Raw genomic sequence first — 19,070 nt, forward strand, 5'->3', positions numbered from 1 at the left:
TGCTACGACCTGCTACGAGCGAACACTTATGTTTATGCATGCGTAAAATGAACGATGAATGAGAAGTGAATGAATTTTTGTTCGTTGGTCAATCATTGCCGGGTTTACACCAAAAGATTATCGTTCTAATTCGTACAATCCAACGATTGTTTATGAATGATAATCACTTTATGTGAAGGGCCCTTAGCCCTAAAGACCAGTGGCCCTACAGTCCTGTGCACGGTGCACAGTATAAACACCATGTATTGTCGTACAGTCGTGACCAGGGCTAGACAAATGTTTGTTAGTTTTTTGTTTTATTCCTTCAGAGATCCTGGCCATCCAGTAGATTGTTGATAGGGAGAAGTGGGCAAGCACCGGCCATCTCTGCTCCATAGCGGAGGTGATCAGTTCCCTTCGTAGAGCAGTAAACAACTGAAAAAACTAAAACTTTCCAAGAGAATGGCAAATTTTTGGCATAAACATGTAATTGGGGAACGCTTTAGTTTCATATTTACAGCACATTAGAATGGGGTTCCTGAGATGGAAAATACCCCTTTAATGTGACTGATTCTGTGCTGACCTGGTTTGGGGTAATACACATTCAATAAACAAGTGGCTCCACTTGGATGATGTCATGCGAAAGTGAATTTGGGTCCATGGAATATTATGCAGGCTTTATTACTTTCCTCTGGCTGACTACATTTGCTTTTTATTTCCATTTATGGTTGCATTTGATTCTAGTAACTGAAATATCTGCTGTTTGCTTCCTTCTGACAAATTTTTAATAAAGGTGATTCATTTCTTACTAGTTTTGGCTAGGGAGAGGGCTTTTTTTTAACATAGTTCTTCTTAAGACTTAGATTTGTAGTTTTTAGAACAAGTAAGGTTCCATTATTCAGCCGCTTCATAAAATCTTCACTCAAAGGAAAAAGAAAAAGTCCTAAATGTTTACCCTGGAGCCAAAAATGGAGATTTCCTTGCATGTTGTGTAAAACCCTAATTTTTACCTTAAACAAGGCTGTGTTATTTCTGGCTGTAACTGGTAATGAATACCACAATGCAGCTACATTCCTGCACTCTGCTAAGCCCTTTATATATTTACTCTACTGGTATTACGCTCTCCAGTGAGATACACGGGCGAAGATTACAAAGCTTCATTGTACATGTATCTGCTGTTCATTACACAAGAAATACAACGGTTAATATAACGGTTATTGTTGAGAAAGTCGTTGGATTGTGCATTTTTGTACACTAACCGTTTAGTGTAAACACGACCAACAATTGAACGACAAGAATGGAACGCAAACCGATCATCTGCTGTTATAGCTCATCTGTGCTAAGTAGTGACAGAGGTGTGCATTCAGGGACTTTAGTTGGAGCAGCTGCGATTTATTCCACTACAATTTGCTTGACTATGCACTGCCTTTTTCTCAGAATGATTCTTGACATCCTCCTCTGACCCTTTCTGTTGATGAGTTGTTTAGGGCCACAGGACTCCGTTTTTCCTCTATCACACACCATACTCTGTATACTCTACACACCATTGTATGAGAAAATGCCACAAGTTTGGCATTTTTGAAATACTAGCCCCAGTTAGTCTAGCGCTGATGACCAGGCCTCATTTGAAATCACTCAGATTACTCAATTTTCCCCTTTTAATGTGGATGTACAAGGAAACTGATCCATGTTAAACCTGCTTACTTATTTTATGCTGCAGTCCAGGGTCATGTGTCTAATTTCCATACAGCAGAGCTCCAATTGTTAAAGGCCAGCTGCCTCTGATAAAGTTGATATTCGATGTATAACATGTACTGTATGTAATAAATAAGCCTGCCTGTCTATTCCATTTTGTTTAGCCATCCATTTTTGCAATGTATAGAAACACTGTGCCTATGCCTCCTTTAGGACGGAAGGAAGTGGCACATGGTACAGGGGTTCACCCACCATCCTGCATCTGCCCCTCAGGCAGATGCTATACTGCTATACTGTACTGTTCTTACGTTGGACTCGGATTCCACGCTAGCCCATAACTTTACAATGAGCGATTTACTACTTTGCCCCAAGTTTGGGTTCATAAGATTTCCATTGGATGCTGCAGAATTAAACGCAGTTTTGTTTCAACAACTTAATAAACACACAAGTAAACAATAATCTTTGTTTTCATCAGCAACCATCAAGAAATATTTTTTATCGATCTTGTCTCTGAAGCAAAGTCACAACAACTCTTTTTTACAGTGTGTATGTGAGGACGGCTATGTGAAGCATAATGATATCAATTCTTAGCATCTTGTGTATATAATTGAGGAAATCTGCATATAAAACTGCCAAGCACAAGAGTTGGAAAGTGGATATTTTGCACGGCCCTGAGGCTGCTCTACTTTTGAGAGAACATATTGAATTTAGATCTGTGGAAGCGGGAGCTCAGCTGCTTTGGACAACTGGAATTGGTTGTGTTTTGAAGCCGATGCTGTAGGCTCTTCTTCCAGATGGAGATAGGTTTCTGATGTGCAAGACAACCAGTTATAAGCATATAAATGCAGAATTCTCAAATCATTGGCTAAGCGAGGATTCTGCAAGAGAAAAAAAGCATATTGAACATAAAACAACTCCGAAAGCATAAAGGTTTTCCTGCCCCCAACTTTGTAAAATGCTGGTGGACACATTGGTAGAAGAATAACTGCAGCAATCACAGATATGTCAAGGACAATCGATTGGGCAGGTCATGGTTTCCTGTTGGGCTCTAGCACTGTGATTTTGTTTGTTTGCTCGCCCCATTTTCATATGTAGCTGTGCAGATGATTATAGAAATGGGATATTTATGCTATTTTGTTGTAATTCGTTTTAGGAACATTCCGAGTCAGAAATTGTATTAAGAACTAACCTAGAAAGTCCTGCCACAGAATATAACAGCCTACAAGACAAGATCAAAGGTATTGTGTTTTTGTTACTTGTTTAGATTGAAATGAATGTTAAACTCTTTATGTATATTTTAATAATGCTCGTTGCAGAGTAAGTATCGTATTTCTAGGCGATGCAAACACACTTCTGTTAATTCGACAGAGTACAAATAAGTGCCTCCACTGATGAAGAACAGGGGTTTGCACCATTGTTATAAAGCTATCATCTGTTGGCCTACGTATATTATACCTGTTTCTTTTGTTTTCAGTTTTCTCTCTTTTTATTTCTGTTAATGAGTTATCCCATAAAAAATGTTAATCACCTATCCATAGGGGCAGCCGCATAAAGTTGCAGGTATTTGATTTTTTTGCGCAGTCCAATACTATGGAATTGTAGTCTCCATGGCACGGCTCCAGATGGCAACTAGAATAGTTGTCAACGCGCCAAAGAATTTGCAAATGATGACTAGAATCTACACACTGTAAAATTAATTAAAAAAAAAAAAGCCTCCTGATTTGCCCTCTACATATAACCTATGTGTGGCACATTAGGCATGTCTACTAGACCCACCTCTGACACACACCATGTCCATCTAGAGAGGAACATATGACTGGTAAGCAGCTTTGGGAATGGGAGGAGGCAAAATCTGCTCTTGGTTGTTCGGTATTGAGATGTAAGAGGATGGATGAGCAAAGTTGCTGGCACTAAGATGTAGGTTCATATATGTACTCGGTGCAAGGCCCAGCTGTGGGAGTTGGAGATGGTACAAGGAAGGGACAAGGATAAGATGGTTATACAGTGGTACCGGTGAGTCTTCAGTGTGGAGCGAACGTGAAAAAGAGTCCGCACAGGAGGCAAGGGATGTAGAATGGAGGACAGCGACTGAGGGAGGGAAGTGAGGAAAAAGCAGACTTTAGTCTTGGTCTGCTTTCATATAAGCTGGGTGTGCACTGGTAAACAAGCTGATCTGTCACCTCTGTTTCCTGCACATACTATCTTGGAAAAAAACAGCTTCACACTGAAAAGTTGTTGACAGCAATAGGGACTAACAGCATCGTCCTTCGTGTCTAGGTGACAACCTGTCCTGTCTCTGATTGATTGCAGAGCAGGAGGCTTAAATTCCTGCTGTAATTTTACATACGGCTAGGCTTTAAACCCAGGACCAAGCGCCATATATTTATTGTGCCTGATCCTAAACGGGTTAAGAAAATGTCACGCCTAACGTGTGGGGAAGCAGTGACTAACCCTATACTATGAGCTATATTAATACTAGAAATTGGAACTGTGTATTAAAATATCACATCTGTAGTTGGTTTGTGCACATTATTTCATAATGCATTGGCAGAACAGTATCTCCAATGTCTGAAGTGACTGGGAGTGGTCTTGACTAAAGATATGGGAATAATAGGACAAATACATAATCTCACATGATAAAACCAGTGTTAGAGCATCTTTTGCACTGTATGTCCCACAAAGTGGCACAGTTCATTCGCATAGAGGGTGTCCGGGGCATTTCACAATTAGGCAGCCAGCAGAAGATGGTGTAAAATAAGAAGAAAAGCAATGCTAAACAAAAAAAAAATCAATGATTGTTACAACATGATCCCTGTAGGACAGCAAACAAAACCAGCAGGAGTACTAGAGAGGCAGCACTTGGGGGGCAGTGAGTTTTCCAACAGAGGATTGCTTATATTAGACCATCCCTTGCTCGCTGCTCAATTTTTAAATTTCCCAGACAACCCCTTTTAAATATGATACCATTTGTCCATTGTCCTTAGGCCCTTGGTTCACTGTGGGTAGTATTATAGTAATTGCAGTATATTTTTGTTCCTAGGGAAAAGTATTAAACTAGTTATGTTATTGTACATAGGGGGCAGTATTGTAGTAATTATATCCTTGTGCTTTAGAAATAATATACATATTCTTGTCCAACCTGGTTATTATAACTACTATCAGCTGTAAGGGGCTGTTGACGTCACATTTTTAAAGTTTTTTTTAGTATATACATAAAAAAAAAATAGCTATACTATTTTTGTTAGTGTAAAGTCGGGCTTACACTAGGCAGGCACACAGTCAGTACACAACAACATTGTGTACTGACTGCGTGCCACTCATCACCATGTCCTATCTTGGCATGTATGCTCATGATAGGACATGCTACGATTGGACACACAAGATAGGACATGCTACGATTTTTCTTGCACGTGTATTTCGCGCAAGTCGTGTGAGCAGCAACATGGCCGCCTACGACAGATTGGTACAACATACTATGCACGCAGAATACGCTGCAACGGCATGCTAGTGTGAGCTGGGCCTAAATGCATAGCCATTGGTTTCTATATGTTTGTGTCCCTTTTCCATAAAAAGTATGCATTTTTTAATGCATAGTCTTGCTCTTTAATGAAGGTTTGTGTTTGATCCCTCTTTTTTAGGCATTTGAGAGCAAAAAATGTATATATTACATATGGGAAGCTTTATGTTTCTGCTAGACTGCAATGTAAAAATAAAAAGTAAAAAAAAAAACTTCCAACGAGCATATTTTTTTTGTGGGACAGAAAAGCATGGTATTTTACTCTTTACCACAAACACAGAACGTATACAAACATAAGTGGGGTCAAATATAGTCAAATTATGCACTTTTAAACTACATTTGACCAATCATAGTCCAGCAATATGTTTTAATATATTTTTTTAAATTGTTTTGTATTGAAAACACAAACTTTACGGACGTCTAAAATGCCATGTGAAGAATCCCTTAGAAACAGAATCTGAGACGTCCTAAGGATGAGAGAGGTGCAGGGCTCTGCTTGCAATTAGTCTTTCTTTACTATAATGCTGTTGGGATTTTCCTTCCCGACACACTGTACAGAAAATCCGCGGCACTTACAGTAGCAGCGATGTGGATGAGGTTTTGTGATGGAAAGGCAGTAGTTGGCAGGAGCAGACTCAGACTTTGATTTTACTCACAGTCACTTACAGTTTTGTGAGACTGCAGATTAAATACACTAAAATGTATAATGAAAAAGTTACTTTTTGGGAAAAATAACATTATTGCAGCTGCTTGGAAATCCTTTTTAGCCTTAGGTCCCTAGCAAAATAATGTGTATAAATCTTTTGGTATTTTCATGAGCTTACTGCATATTTAGTGGCCCAAGCAGTTTCTTCGCACGAATATTCTTGTATTTTCATCCACCTCCCATAATAGTAATAATAGTGTAAAATCTTACTAGTGACATTTACTATGTTTTCACTGACAATATCCTTCTTTTTCATATAGAACTTTGTTTTAAAAAGGTGCTGTGTATTGTGTATGCATTACGGTGGGTTCAGTCACAGTTCTGTGTTCCTGATCCATTTTGTAGCAGAGGAATGGAATTAAAATGGAAATAAACATTATTTGTTTTCCCGGTTTTTTTATTTCAATGGGTTTAGAAAAAAAACCAAACAAACAAAAAACCAAATAACGTTCCGTTTTCTTTTGTTCGGAATTAATAGAGCAGCAGACTGCACTATTTGTTTCTGTAAAAACAAAAACCCAACGGAATGGAAGAAAACTGAAAGCTTTCCATTATTTTTGAAAACCCATTACAATCAATAGCGACACAATCAAAACATTTATTTCCATTTTAACAGGTTTTTTTTTTTTCAAAAAAAAGCGGAAAGGAGAAACCAAGTTGTGGCTGAAAGCCCTATCACAGCTGTAAATGGGCCCTTATATGTATCCATCTATGAAAAAAAAGGATCACGTGGCAACACAAAGGTTGTAGTAGGGTCTGTTTTTTTCATAGTGGTTGCCTTTATGTAAATACCGCTAATGAATCATATGATTATCACTTATGTCAGCTGTGCATTGGACTTTGTGTTTCAGCTCACCACAGAACATCCTTCTTCATGACTGTTTGTTGTCAGTGAAGGGGAACCCTTGTGTTTTCTTGTCCCTATGTTGTGATCACACTGCTCTATGGTTAATTGGGGGAGAGAGCTCTGATACATCAAAGGGTTCTTTTACATGGAGTGAGAAATCATTGGCCCGAGCGGGTGATGGCGGAGTCGTTAGCTTAACAATGAAGCCAGTTTCCACATGCAGATAAATTGTTTCCATTTTTCATTCACTAGATCGTTCAGGGCTCTGCGCCAGTGAATGCGAACGACTGAACGATCACTGTTTAAATGCACCTAATTACAGACGAGCAAATGATTTTTATACCATCATAAGATGAAAACCAAACAAGAAGCCGTGTTTACACTTAACAATTATCGTTCAAATTCACACAATGTAACGATTTTTGTACAATAATCGTTCCATAAAAAAGAAGCCCAAACTCATCCCTGGATGCAAATATGATTGTTTACTGGCAGAAAACAGAGATCTTGAGAATAAATGGTGATGAGCAGAAGCACAAAGTATATGACAGTTAAATAACTTTTTTCATGACACAGTGATTAAGGTTTATTAACACAGGACTGGGAACCCCCTTAAAATTGGACATATACATTATTCTTGCCTTTTTTTATATAACGTAAGCGCTGCGGAATATGTTGGCGCTATATAACTATATTAAAAAAAGGCTTTCTCTTGCCCTGAGGTGAGCAAGTGCCCATTCAAACTAAGCAGACCGTAGATAAGTGCGTCTCAAATTTTTCACTACCGCTATTGAAGCGTCACTAGGCAAGTGGTTTAGACAGAAATGATTATACAGATGTAGCAAACATTAACTTGACACTTAACTAGAGATGAGCGAACGTGTTCTTAACGAACACTTACGCTCCCGGACACCGGCTTTGCCGAGGACTTCAGTGTCCGCGCGTAAAGCTTCGGGGGGCGGGGAGAGGCGCGGCGGCGCGGGCGGCAGCAGCGGGGAGCAGGGGGGAGCCCTCTCTCTCTCCCTCTCCCCCCCACTCCCCGCCGCACCCCCCCGCGCTGCCACGGCGACCCCCGAACTTTTTTCGCCCGAGCACGGAATTGCTCGCAAAGTTCGGTGTTCGGGCGAAAAGGGGCGGAGCCGATCACGTTCGCTCATCTCTACACTTAACGCATTATAACTATAGCTTGCTAAAATATTGTAAATTGAGTTATTACTAGAGATGAGCGAGCACCAAAATGCTCGGGTGCTCGTTACTCGGGACGAAATTTTCGCAATGCTCGAGGGTTCGTTTCGAGTAACGAACCCCATTGAAGTCAATGGGCGACTGGAACATTTTTGTATATCGCCGATGCTCGCTAAGGTTTTCGTTTGTGAAAATCTGGGCAATTCAAGAAAGTGATGGGAACGACACAGCAACGGATAGGGCAGGCGAGGGGCTACATGTTGGGCTGCATCTCAAGTTCACAGGTCCCACTATTAAGCCACAATAGCGGCAAGAGTGCCCCCCCCCCCCGCCCCCCGCACTGTCAACATAAAGATCGTTCTCCTCTGCCATAGCTGTAACAGCTGTGGCAGAGAAGAACGATGTTTGCCCATTGAATTCAATGGAGCCAGCAATACAGCAGGTTCCACTGAAAGCAATGGGCTGCCGGCGATCGCAGGATGAATTGTCGGGAAGGGGTTAAATATATAAGCCCTTCCCTGCAATTCATCCAGAAATGTGTTACAATAAAAATATATACCGGCGTATAAGGCGACGGGGCGTATAAGACGACCCCCCAACTGTCACCTTATAAGCCGGGAATACAGTGGAGCAAAGAATAAAAATCATTACTCACTTCTTCTGACGTTCTGCGCCGCTGCTGCAGGCTGTCGCTCCCTCCTGGTCCACGGCAGAGCATTGATTTCTGGACGCAGGGCTTGAAATCCCCGCCTCCAGAAACACAGCCAATCACAGCCATTCAATGACATCATTGTCATTGGCTGTGATTGGCTGAAAGCACGTGTGTTTCTGGAGGCGGGGATTTAAAGCCCTTCGTAGAGAAAGCAATGCTCTGCCGGGAACCAGGAGGGAGCGACAGCCTGCAGCAGCACCGCAGAACGTCAGAAGAAGTGAGTAATGATTTTTATTCTTTGCTCCACTGTATTGCCGGCGTATAAGGTGACAGTTGGGGGGTCGTCTTATATGCCCCGTCGCCTTATACGCCGGTATATATTTTTATTGTAACACATTTCTGGATGAATTGCAGGGAAGGGCTTATATATTTAAGCCCTTCCCGACAATTCATCCCTGCGCACGCCGGCAGCCCATTGCTTTCAGTGGAACCTGCTGTATTGCCGGCTCCATTGAATTCAATGGGCAAACATCGTTCTTCTCTGCCACAGCTGTTACAGCTGTGGCAGAGAAGAATGATTTGTCTTCTATATGTTCTCAATGGGGTCGGCGCTGCTGCCGCCGGCCCCATTGAGCGCATATAGAGAAGAGAACAGAAATCACAGATCGCACATAGGTGCGATCTGCGATTTCTATGGCCTTAAGAAGGACCGTTGGGGTTCTTGAAACCGAAAATACTCCTAACACTCTCCCTATAGCAGCTCCAACACAATACCACTTTCCCTGAACTAATGTCAGAATGCATCTGTGGCGAGCCGCGGGAGGGGCAGATTTTAATACTCGGGTGACACCTAATCTCGCCAGCCACTCACTGCAGGGGGGTGGTATAGGGCTTGAATGTTGCAGGGGGAAGTTGTAATGCCTTCCCTGTCTTTCTATTGGCCAGAAAAGCGCGCAAATTTCTCAGGGAAGAAAATGAAAGTAACCCGAACACCGCGTGGTACTCGTTACGAGTAACGAGCATCTCGAACACCCTAATACTCGAACGAGTATCAAGCTCGGACGAGTATGCTCGCTCATCTCTAGTTATTACTAATCCCCAGTCATTATAATAATTGCTAAGTCTGTATAGCTGACTCTTTGTGTACTTATTTTAAGTTCAAACGGATTTTATTTAGTCATTTTTTCAACTTGTGTAAACAGTTACATAAAAACCTTGTTCATATATCTTACTTTGCATAGAAAAGAAATGACTAGTTTTTCTTAACCAAATAATTGTATGAAGAGAAAGAACTTCAGAAATTAGAGCTTGAAAGTAAGAGATATAGATTAAGAAGGATAGGTAAAAAAGATCTCCCACGCGCCCGGTGGGTGCGCCCCCCCCGTCAACTTATACTTTATATTTTCCTGGAGCCGTAGTGTTTTATCTAGATATTTCCCCTCTCAGGAGCCATTCCTTAATTCGGTCGGAAGATCGGAATGCCACCCATGTCGCCCACGTCGCATAGAACCTCTGGCGCCTGTTGTTATCCTTGGCGATGGTTTCCTCTAGTTGTTTTATACTATCTAAGTTTTCCAGCCAGGTAATTCTATTTGGGATTGTTGTCGACTTCCATAGCCTAGGGATCACCTGCCTCAAGGCCATGATAAAAAATCTGAGTAGGCCCTTCTTTGCTCCTGATATGGAACCTGGGAATATTGATAGCAGGGCCATTTCCGGAGTGAAGGTGATCCCGGCATGGGTCAGGGCATTGTATAGCCTGTTAACATCTTCCCACAGTTTCTTGATCCCAGGGCACGACCACCATATGTGTAGGAAGTTCCCTTCGTCTACTGCGCATCTCCAGCATCTACTTGATAGCTGAGGATATATTCTGGCTAATTTGGATGGTGTTTTGTACCACTGGGAAAGCAACTTGTAGTTCATTTCCTGCATTTTACCCGAGATTGACATCTTATGTGTCAGAGTCATAGCTTTTGACCAATCTCCGTCTGGAACTGGTCTCCCCAGTTCCCTTTCCCACTGTGCCTTGAACCCTACTGCTTCGTCTTTTGTTTCCTCCGCTAGCAGTATGCGATATGAGAGGGAGATCTCTTTCATTGGTGGTACCTTCGCCACACACAACTCCTCAAACCTCGTCAATGGTTTGTTTAGTGTTGCCACTGTACCCAGAGATCGAACGTAACATTGAATCTGCAAGTACTGGAACCACGCTCCGGCTACCGGACCCCCGGATCCCAGAATGTCTTTTAATGTTTTGAGATGCCCATTTTCCATCACATCTCTGATGCATGGTGTGGTGACCCCTAGCCTAGCTACTAGCGATCCGTCATCTGTCGGAATTGGCAGCCCAGGGTTTCCTACAAGTGGGGTGAGTTGTCCAGGACACGACACCAAGCCTTTTCTTTTCCCAAACCTGTCCCAAATTTCTAAAATATTTGTTAAGAGGGGAGGCAGTCTCAGTTCTTTCCTGTTTTCACCCCTGGGTATCCAGAACAAACCCCTTGCTTCCCCTGGTATTGTTTCCTGTTCCATATTCACCCAAAGTTTGGTGCTTCTATTGTGTAGAAGATCCAGGATGCATTTGCATATTGCTGCCTTGTAATATAAATCAAAGTCTGGAAGGCCTACTCCTCCCGCTTCCTTAGTTCTAGTGAGTGTTTTAAATTTTAGTCGTGGCCTGGATCTCCCCCAGACAAATTTCGTCGTTATTCGTCTGACACGAGTCATAAAGTCTCTAGGGAGCTTAATGGGAAGAGTCTGAAATAGATATAAAAGTCTAGGTAGGGAGACCATTTTTAAGACATTAATCCGACCGAACCATGACATTGTTAAGGACCTCCACAATTGTAAGTCTTTCTCTAGTTTGGAGAGCGCCGGTTTGTAATTAAGCTCAAAGAGTTGGTCTGGATTTGAGGTTAAAGTTATTCCCAAGTAGTTTATTTTGTCTGTACGCCACTGGAAGGGGAAGGAGTTGTTTAATTGGGCTGCTTCTTCTGGTGGGACCGTGATATTTAGAATTTCAGATTTATGTGTATTCACTTTAAAGTTACTCAATCTTCCGAATAGTTCGAATTCTTTAAGGATACTAGGGAGGGCGATTGTGGGGTTGGTCATGAAAATTAGCAGATCGTCAGCAAACAGAGCCAACTTCTGTGCCGAGGCCTCCGTCCTGTAGCCCTTGATGTTGGGGTTGTTTCTTATAGCATTTGCTAGGGATTCCATGACAAGTATGTATAATGTGGGTGACAATGGGCATCCCTGTCTGGTCCCGTTTCCTATTTTTAAGGGCTGTGAAAGGGCCCCATTGACTCTTATTTTTGCCGATGGGTTTTTGTATAGAGCCATAATCCATTCTCTAGCCCTTGATCCTAGGCCTATCTTTTGTAACGTTGCTTCCAGGAAGCCCCAGTGGACCCTGTCGAAAGCTTTTTCTGCATCGACTGTCAATAGGCTAAGGGGATTCCTGGATTTCTGTGCCCTTAGGATGATGGAGAGGGTTCTGAGGGTATTATCCCTAGCTTCGCGGCCCGGTACGAACCCAACCTGTTCTTTATGGATTAATTTTGGTACTAGGGGTTGCAGTCGTGTGGCTATTATTTTGGAAAAGATTTTTGTATCTATGTTGAGAAGTGAGATGGGGCGGTAATTACTGCACTCTAGCGGATCCTTCCCCGGCTTGGGCAGAACCGTGATGATTGCCTGTAGGGCTTGTGATGGGAAGGGACAATTATTTGATATAGCATTGAACGATTTTACCAAGATAGGGCCCAGCAAATCCCCGCATAGTTTGTAAAATCGTGGAGTGAACCCGTCAGGTCCCGGGCTCTTATCTACTTTCAGGTCCTTGATTACCGCCGCCACTTCCTGTTCTGTAATATCCGTCTCTAACTCCTGGGCTGCTTCCGTCGGGATAGGGGGAGGGGCATTCTTGTTTAAGTAGTCTTGCAGTATTGTATCGCCTCTAGATTGGCTAACGTTTGTGTCGCTTTGAATATTATACAGTCCTTGGTAGTATGACTGGAATCTATCAAGGATTTCTCCTGTGGAGTGTAACAGTCCGTTGTTGGGGGAATTAATGGCAAATATATGAGACTGAACAGTCTTGGGATTTACAGCCCTTGCTAGCCATTTGCCACATTTATCACCATATTCATAATAGCCCCCCTTAATTTTATCCCTGTGGCAAAGGGTTGCCTGGTCCAAAATGTCCCTGACCTGGCCCCTCAGGTTTGATATGTCTGCCCGTAATTTGTCTGAGGGTGTTTTTTTGTTTGAAGTTTCTAAGGCTCCCAGCTCCTCCAGTTTTTTCTCTAAATTCTGGGAGCGCTCCTTTTTAAGCCTCGTTCCATGTGATATGCACACTCCCCGAACTACACATTTTAGGGCTTCCCACTTTATCGGGGCTGCTGTGCTGTCTAGTTTGTGGTCTTCCTTGAAGTTTTCTATCGTGGATCGGATTTCTTTCAGGCCTATTACGTCGTTTAATATATTGTCATTTAACCGCCACGTGTTTTTCCCCCCTCGGTCCCCCGCAAGCACCCTCAGTGATCCGTAGACCGGAGCGTGGTCCGACCATACCATGTTACCTATAGAACTTGTAGGCAACGAGTCTAGGAGTGTGTGTGATACCAACAGGTAGTCTATTCTACCGTAGCTATTATGTGCTACTGAGTAGTGACTGTAATCCCTGGATCCTGGGTGTAAGGTTCTCCAGAGATCTACTAACTTCATGGAAGTCAGTGCCCTCTTCAATCTGCACAGTGCTGCAAAGGAAACGCCAGACTTACCCGTAGATGAATCTAATGGGGGGTCCAAACACGCATTGAGGTCTCCACCCAGAACTACTTTTGATCCCGTTGCGAACTCCGCCAGCACTTCCAGAGTCTTTAAGCCGAACTGGACCTGCCCCTGGTTGGGAAAGTACATGTTAGCGATTGTTAACACTTGATGCCCCATTGCAATTTTGATGAATAGATATCGACCTTCGGGGTCTGACATGGATCCCAGCACGCGATGAGGGAGCTGCTTATGGATTGCTATTGAGACCCCTCCAGTTTTTTTATCCCCATGGACGCTATGGTGCCATGTGGTGTAGTGGCGTGTAGTGCATCTCGGTGTGCTGGCTACTGTAAAGTGTGTTTCTTGTAGCAGCGCTATCATTATGCCCTTTCTGTGCAGGTGGGAGAGGATTTGTCCTCTCTTGGCGGGTTTGTTTAGACCCCTGACATTGAAGGTGCAAAATGTCAACTCCATCATGTAATTGGTGCAGCGAAGGAGTCTCCACCCACCGAGCGCAAGGAGGTATAGAAAAAGAAAAGAGAGCTAAGAGAAAGTTGAACTCTACTACCCCCAGAGAGGGGTGTAGGAAAAAAAGGATTCTCCGGAAACCAGTCCAGAGTTGTTTGGGTTGCTACTAGTCGATGACTAGTGCGGGGACGGCGAGGATAGCCGTCCTTCCCTTGGGGGGCGAAGAGGTGCATGGCGGGGGTGTTTCCCCACTCACTCCGACTTGACGATTGGGGTCCTAACCGGGCCCTGTTAAACAATAGGCAAACAGTGAGATTAACTAGGTAACCGTCCCGTCTCACTCTAACTACTGTGACCTGTCTTGTGTGTTGCCCACTTGCGCTAGGTCTGGACTTTCTTGGATGAAAATGTGGTGTGTCCGGGCCTACTTTAATCTGTCCCACGCTTTCCCGTTAGGTTGTGTGCATTGGGGAGTGCGGACAGGGGAAAGAACGGACAGAAGCAGAGCAGAACAAAACATAACGTATTGGAACCAAGTCTCCCTGATTTCCCCTCTACTCCCCTCCCAACCCCCCCCCCCCCCCCCCCCCCACATGATGCATGAGGTAGGTTATCTCACTCCTCCCTGTAGCGTTGGAACTTTGTCTGAGGAGCCGCGGGGTGTCTTGTATTGTCCAATTCTTTATTTTGTAGTTTCATATGGCGTTTTAAGAGTATGCAGAGTTCTCTGTTGGCGAGCGTTGAGGCATTGCCTTGTTGGGCTTTCTGGCGACTTTATCCTAGTTTTGATTGTCTCTACGGCCTCTTGTTTTCCTTTGAGGTCTTGGATGGGCCTTTTCCCACTGTTCTCTTGGTGTTCTGGTGGGGAGCGACAGTGGTGCCGGCCAGTCCGGCAGAGTAGTTGGTGGCAAGTTTAGGGTTTCCAGAAATTTTGGCAGATCGTTCAAAGTTCTAAACGAGGCTGATCTCCCCTCTCTTGAGGCCGTGAGTTGAAAAGGGAATCCCCAGCGGTAGGGGATATTTTGTTCTCGTAGCACGTCTACCACCGGCTTTAGAGCTTTGCGTTGTTGGAGCGTGCGTCTTGCTAGGTCTGGTAATATCAGGATCGTAGAGCCTTCGTGAGCTAGGTCTTTGCATAGGCGTGCTTGTCTGATGATTGCCTCTTTTTCTTTGAAGAAATGGACTCTGCAGATGATGTCACGTGGTCTTTTGGGATCTGTTGATCTCGGACCCAGGGCCCTGTGTATACGGTCAATTTCAAGTTGTTGGTCTGCTGGTCTTTGTAGCAGTGAGGAGAAAAAGTTTTGCGCCCATGCTTCCAGTTGGTCGTTCCCTATGTCTTCGGGTAGACCCCTTATGCGCAGGTTGTTCCTACGATGTCTGTTTTCCAGATCTTCTAGGTGTGACATGATGTCTGTGATTTGTGCAGCTTGGGCTTTTATCGCTTGGTCGTGTGCGGTCAGGGTGGAGTGAGTTTCTTCTTGCGTTTCCTCCAGCTCGTTAACCCTGTGTCCTAGCTGATGGACCTCGGTTTGAAGGGATGATAGAGCTTGCAGTTGTTTCTCTTCGAACTGTTGAAATAGCTGTATGATGTCAGTTGTGGTAGGAAGGGTTTTTAGGTGCTTTTTCCAATCCCAATCCGCTTCCTGTTCTGTGGTGTCTTTCCCGCTTGACTCTGCGCCCAGTGCTGGGGGGATGCTTTGTTTGGGACGTGTTCCCTCCTGTGTAGAACTACAAGTCCCAGAAGTGCCTGCTGCCTTAGGTGTGTGCAGCCCTCCCCCACTACTGTGGGCTGGGGGCACTGTCTGCTCTGTGTTCTGTGCAGTACTACAAGTCCCATATTTATTTGCAGCACTGGGGGAGGGGGCTTTATCTCTAGCCCTGTGGGCTGCTGCAGCGGCAGGTGGTAGCTTTTGTGAGGAGTTCTGTGCCTCAGGGGGGTCAGCAGCTCTGGATGTGGAGGCTTTTTCCCTTGTCCTAGAGGCAGGGATCAATGAGGGTGACTTCCCACCTATAGGGCTTCTGTGTTGCTGGGGGTTTGTGAGGCTGGAGGGGGGAGACTTCTCCCTCTCATTGTGTACGGAGGGCATTGCAGGTGCCTGCTTCTGTGAGGTTATGCAAGCCTCATGTGTCTCTGCCGTGCTGGAGGGGGAGAGGGAGGGGGAGGACTGCCTGCTGCTATCGCTGGCTGATGATATCCTACCCCGCTCCCGGTGCTCTCCTGTGTCCTCCGCTGTGCTCCTGTCAGCTCTGCTAGGCTCATCTCTCTGTGTGGGCTGCCGAGGTGTGGAGCGCCCACGTGTCGCAGCCATCTTAGGTGCCTGCCGTGCGGCGTCTGGAGCTCCAAAGAAGCGGCCGATCTGTCCAGTTTTTTTCCCCTCCGCTGCTCCTGGACCCTCCTGCTGCTTTCTCCTCCCTGTCATGGTTGGCTGAGCGTTATTTCTGCTGCCAGTGAGTGCCTAATTTCTTTATGTTGGTCGGTAGTGGCGGGGAGCTACTGAAGGAAGCTGCTCACCCGGCCATGTACAAGCCACGCCCCCTTGTGTACTTATTTTAATAATAAACAGGATACATACGATACATTTAAGATACATTGGGGAAGCGTTAACCATTGATGAGTCTTGGGCATCACCAGTACAAAAATATTCAGAAGCCATGCTCTAGATCAGTGGTGGCGAACCTATGGCACACGTGCCAAAGGCGGCATGCAGGGCCCTCTCTGCTGGCACACGCCGCCATCGGCAGCTTACCACTTGTGAATACCGCCAGGGGCCAGTCCCCTGCCGGCATTCACTCAGCTGCACTGCTAGCAGCGCTGATCCTGGCGCACACTGTGACGTCAGTGTGCAGCCGGCATACCCCTCCCCCAACATCTCCTACTACTTAGTTCCGCGAGAGCAGGGGGAGGAGGCATCCGGCAGCACAGTGACGTCACAGTTTGCACGGGACCAATGCCAGCAGCAACACTGAGCAGACGAGGAGGGGGTAAGTATATGGGTCTTGGGGAAGGGTGGTGTCACTATAATACAGGGGGCCGCTGTGGGGTGTCACTATTACACTGGGAGCCGCTGTGGGGTGTCATTATTACACTGGGGGCCGCTATGGGGTCTCATTATTAATCTGGGAGCCACTGTGGGGGGTCACTATTACTCTAGGGGCCGCTGTGGAGTGTCACTATTATTCTGGGGGCCGCTTCGGGGTGTCGCTATTACACTGGGGGGCCATTGGTGGGTGTCGCTATTACACTGGGGTACGCTGTGGGGTGTCGCTACTACACTGGGGGCCGCTGTGTGGTGTCGCTGTCATACTGGGGGCAGCTGTGGGGTGTCGCTGTCATACTGGGGGCCGTTGTGGGGTGTCGCTGTCATACTGGGGGCCACTATGGGGTATCACTGTCATACTGGGGCTGGCTGTGGGGGGGTCATTATTATTGCTGGGGGGGTCACTATTATCACTGGGGTATGTTTACATGTGGCAGAAATGGGCAGGGCTGTTTCAAAATAGACAGGGTATAGATTTTGACTGCTTTTGGATGCGGAAATTCTGCAGAATTTTCCACAGAAGTTTCCGCTGAGGACATTTGCAGCATTTCCGCATCCAAAAAACAGTCAAAATCTGCATGTTGTCTATTTTGAAGCGGCCCTGTCCTTTTTAGAAGGACGGGGGTAAAATCATATGTTGTGATAAGCCCCGCCCCCTGACATGTTGGGTTGCAGTTTGGGCATTCGGTCTCTAAAAGCTTCGCCATCACTGCTCTAGATCATGCAAGCCTAAAGTATCCAGTTTCTGGCTCCTTGGGTATCTTCAAGAAGGGGCATAATGTATCACACAGTCATCTGTAAGTATAAATCCTCAGTTTGCTAGATATTATTAGAAGAGGCATCAGCATGAATATACTGCAGGTGCTAATGGCGTGATTCAGCCTGAAACAGACATATGGCTATCTGATCATCTTTAAAGTAAAACACCCAGGTGGCCAATATTTTGAGAAATAGTTCAGCTCATATCCAGTTTTAAAAAATTCACTGTAAGACCGGCTGCACACGACCGGGTTGGATTCCGGATGTGGGCTCTCTCAGCGGAATTCGACCCTGTGTCTGTCCGGTGACCCCGCATACCCGTCGTCTTTTCTTCTTATCTGTATGGTCCGGACAGCTAACCATCGAACATGCATAGTACATAGTTTCTTGCATCGTTGCTAGGTGATTGATGCAGAATCTGCGAGCTGTCTTCAATGTTAATTGCGGACGAACCGCAGGTTGGATGGCTTCCATCAATTTCAATGAAAGCCGTCCGTGGGGATTCCGCACTAAAATAGAGCATGCAGCAATTTTTTTTTTCCTCCGTGAGCAGAAAATCGCAATTGATTTCCGCTCGTGGGCAGGAAAACGCTTTTCCATAGCATGCTATGGACGGTATTTGCTGCGGAATCCGGGGGCGGATGCCTGTTCTGAATTCCGCAATGCAAATATGCCCGTGTGCAGCTGTCCTAAAGGGGTTATCCGAGCAGAAAAAACATTTTGAAAATAGGTCCGAGTGCTTCCCAAAAAGAAAACGCAGTATACTCGCTTCACCCAATCCACCATTGTTCCTGTTCCCCCAGTGCCCGGTCCCCAACTGGTTTTCACTTCCACTTGCAGCAGTAATGACATTCCGACACAGACATGTGACTGCTACAGCTAATCACTGGTCAAAGTGGCCCAATGATTGGCTGCAATGATCACATGTCCTTGGTGTTGTGACCTCATCGTTGGCTCGTTGCCGCAGGAAGTAGACATCAGCATTGGGCATCAGTGGGATGTGAGCGGTGGGGATTGGACGAGGTATGCTATCTTTTATGTTTGTGCAGCGCTCTAACCAGTTTTCAAACTTTTGTTCTGCCTGGCTAACTCTTTAAGTATAATAGTAATGCTTATTCTGCAGGAACTATGGGTAGGCGACTGTACTGTACATAGTACTGCGAATGTTAAGTGGAGAAATGTTAAAAGATGGGACATTGCCTCCTTATTACCTGCGGTGCGGTTGTATTTATCAGAGCTCTTCACTTTTTCTATACTTCACTGTAAAGGACTCCAGATCTTATCCAATAAATTCCACTTTGTGCACCCGTAAACCTGCTGCCAGAGTTGAGTTAGTTATGGAATTCATACCATCTGCTGTCAATTTACTGCCAATGGATAATAGAAATAGTTATTTATTTCACATATGTGCACGGTGTTGTTAAGCAAATGTAGAGGTC

General features: G+C 44.9%; 1 protein-coding gene across 5 annotated transcripts in view; it reads left to right on the plus strand.

The window, feature by feature from the left end:
* The window catches only part of PARD3B (par-3 family cell polarity regulator beta), a 1,131,600-nt gene that overhangs the window by 406,211 nt on the left and 706,319 nt on the right, over positions 1-19,070 (plus strand). For all 5 annotated transcript variants that reach the window (XM_066576076.1, XM_066576075.1, XM_066576074.1 and 2 more), the window contains exon 13: positions 2,828-2,912. In XM_066576076.1, the coding sequence (XP_066432173.1) occupies positions 2,828-2,912 (85 nt within the window). The remainder of the gene's footprint in view (positions 1-2,827; positions 2,913-19,070) is intronic.

Source organism: Eleutherodactylus coqui, chromosome 8 (assembly GCF_035609145.1).
Source record: "Eleutherodactylus coqui strain aEleCoq1 chromosome 8, aEleCoq1.hap1, whole genome shotgun sequence".
Lineage (NCBI taxonomy): Eukaryota > Metazoa > Chordata > Amphibia > Anura > Eleutherodactylidae > Eleutherodactylus > Eleutherodactylus coqui.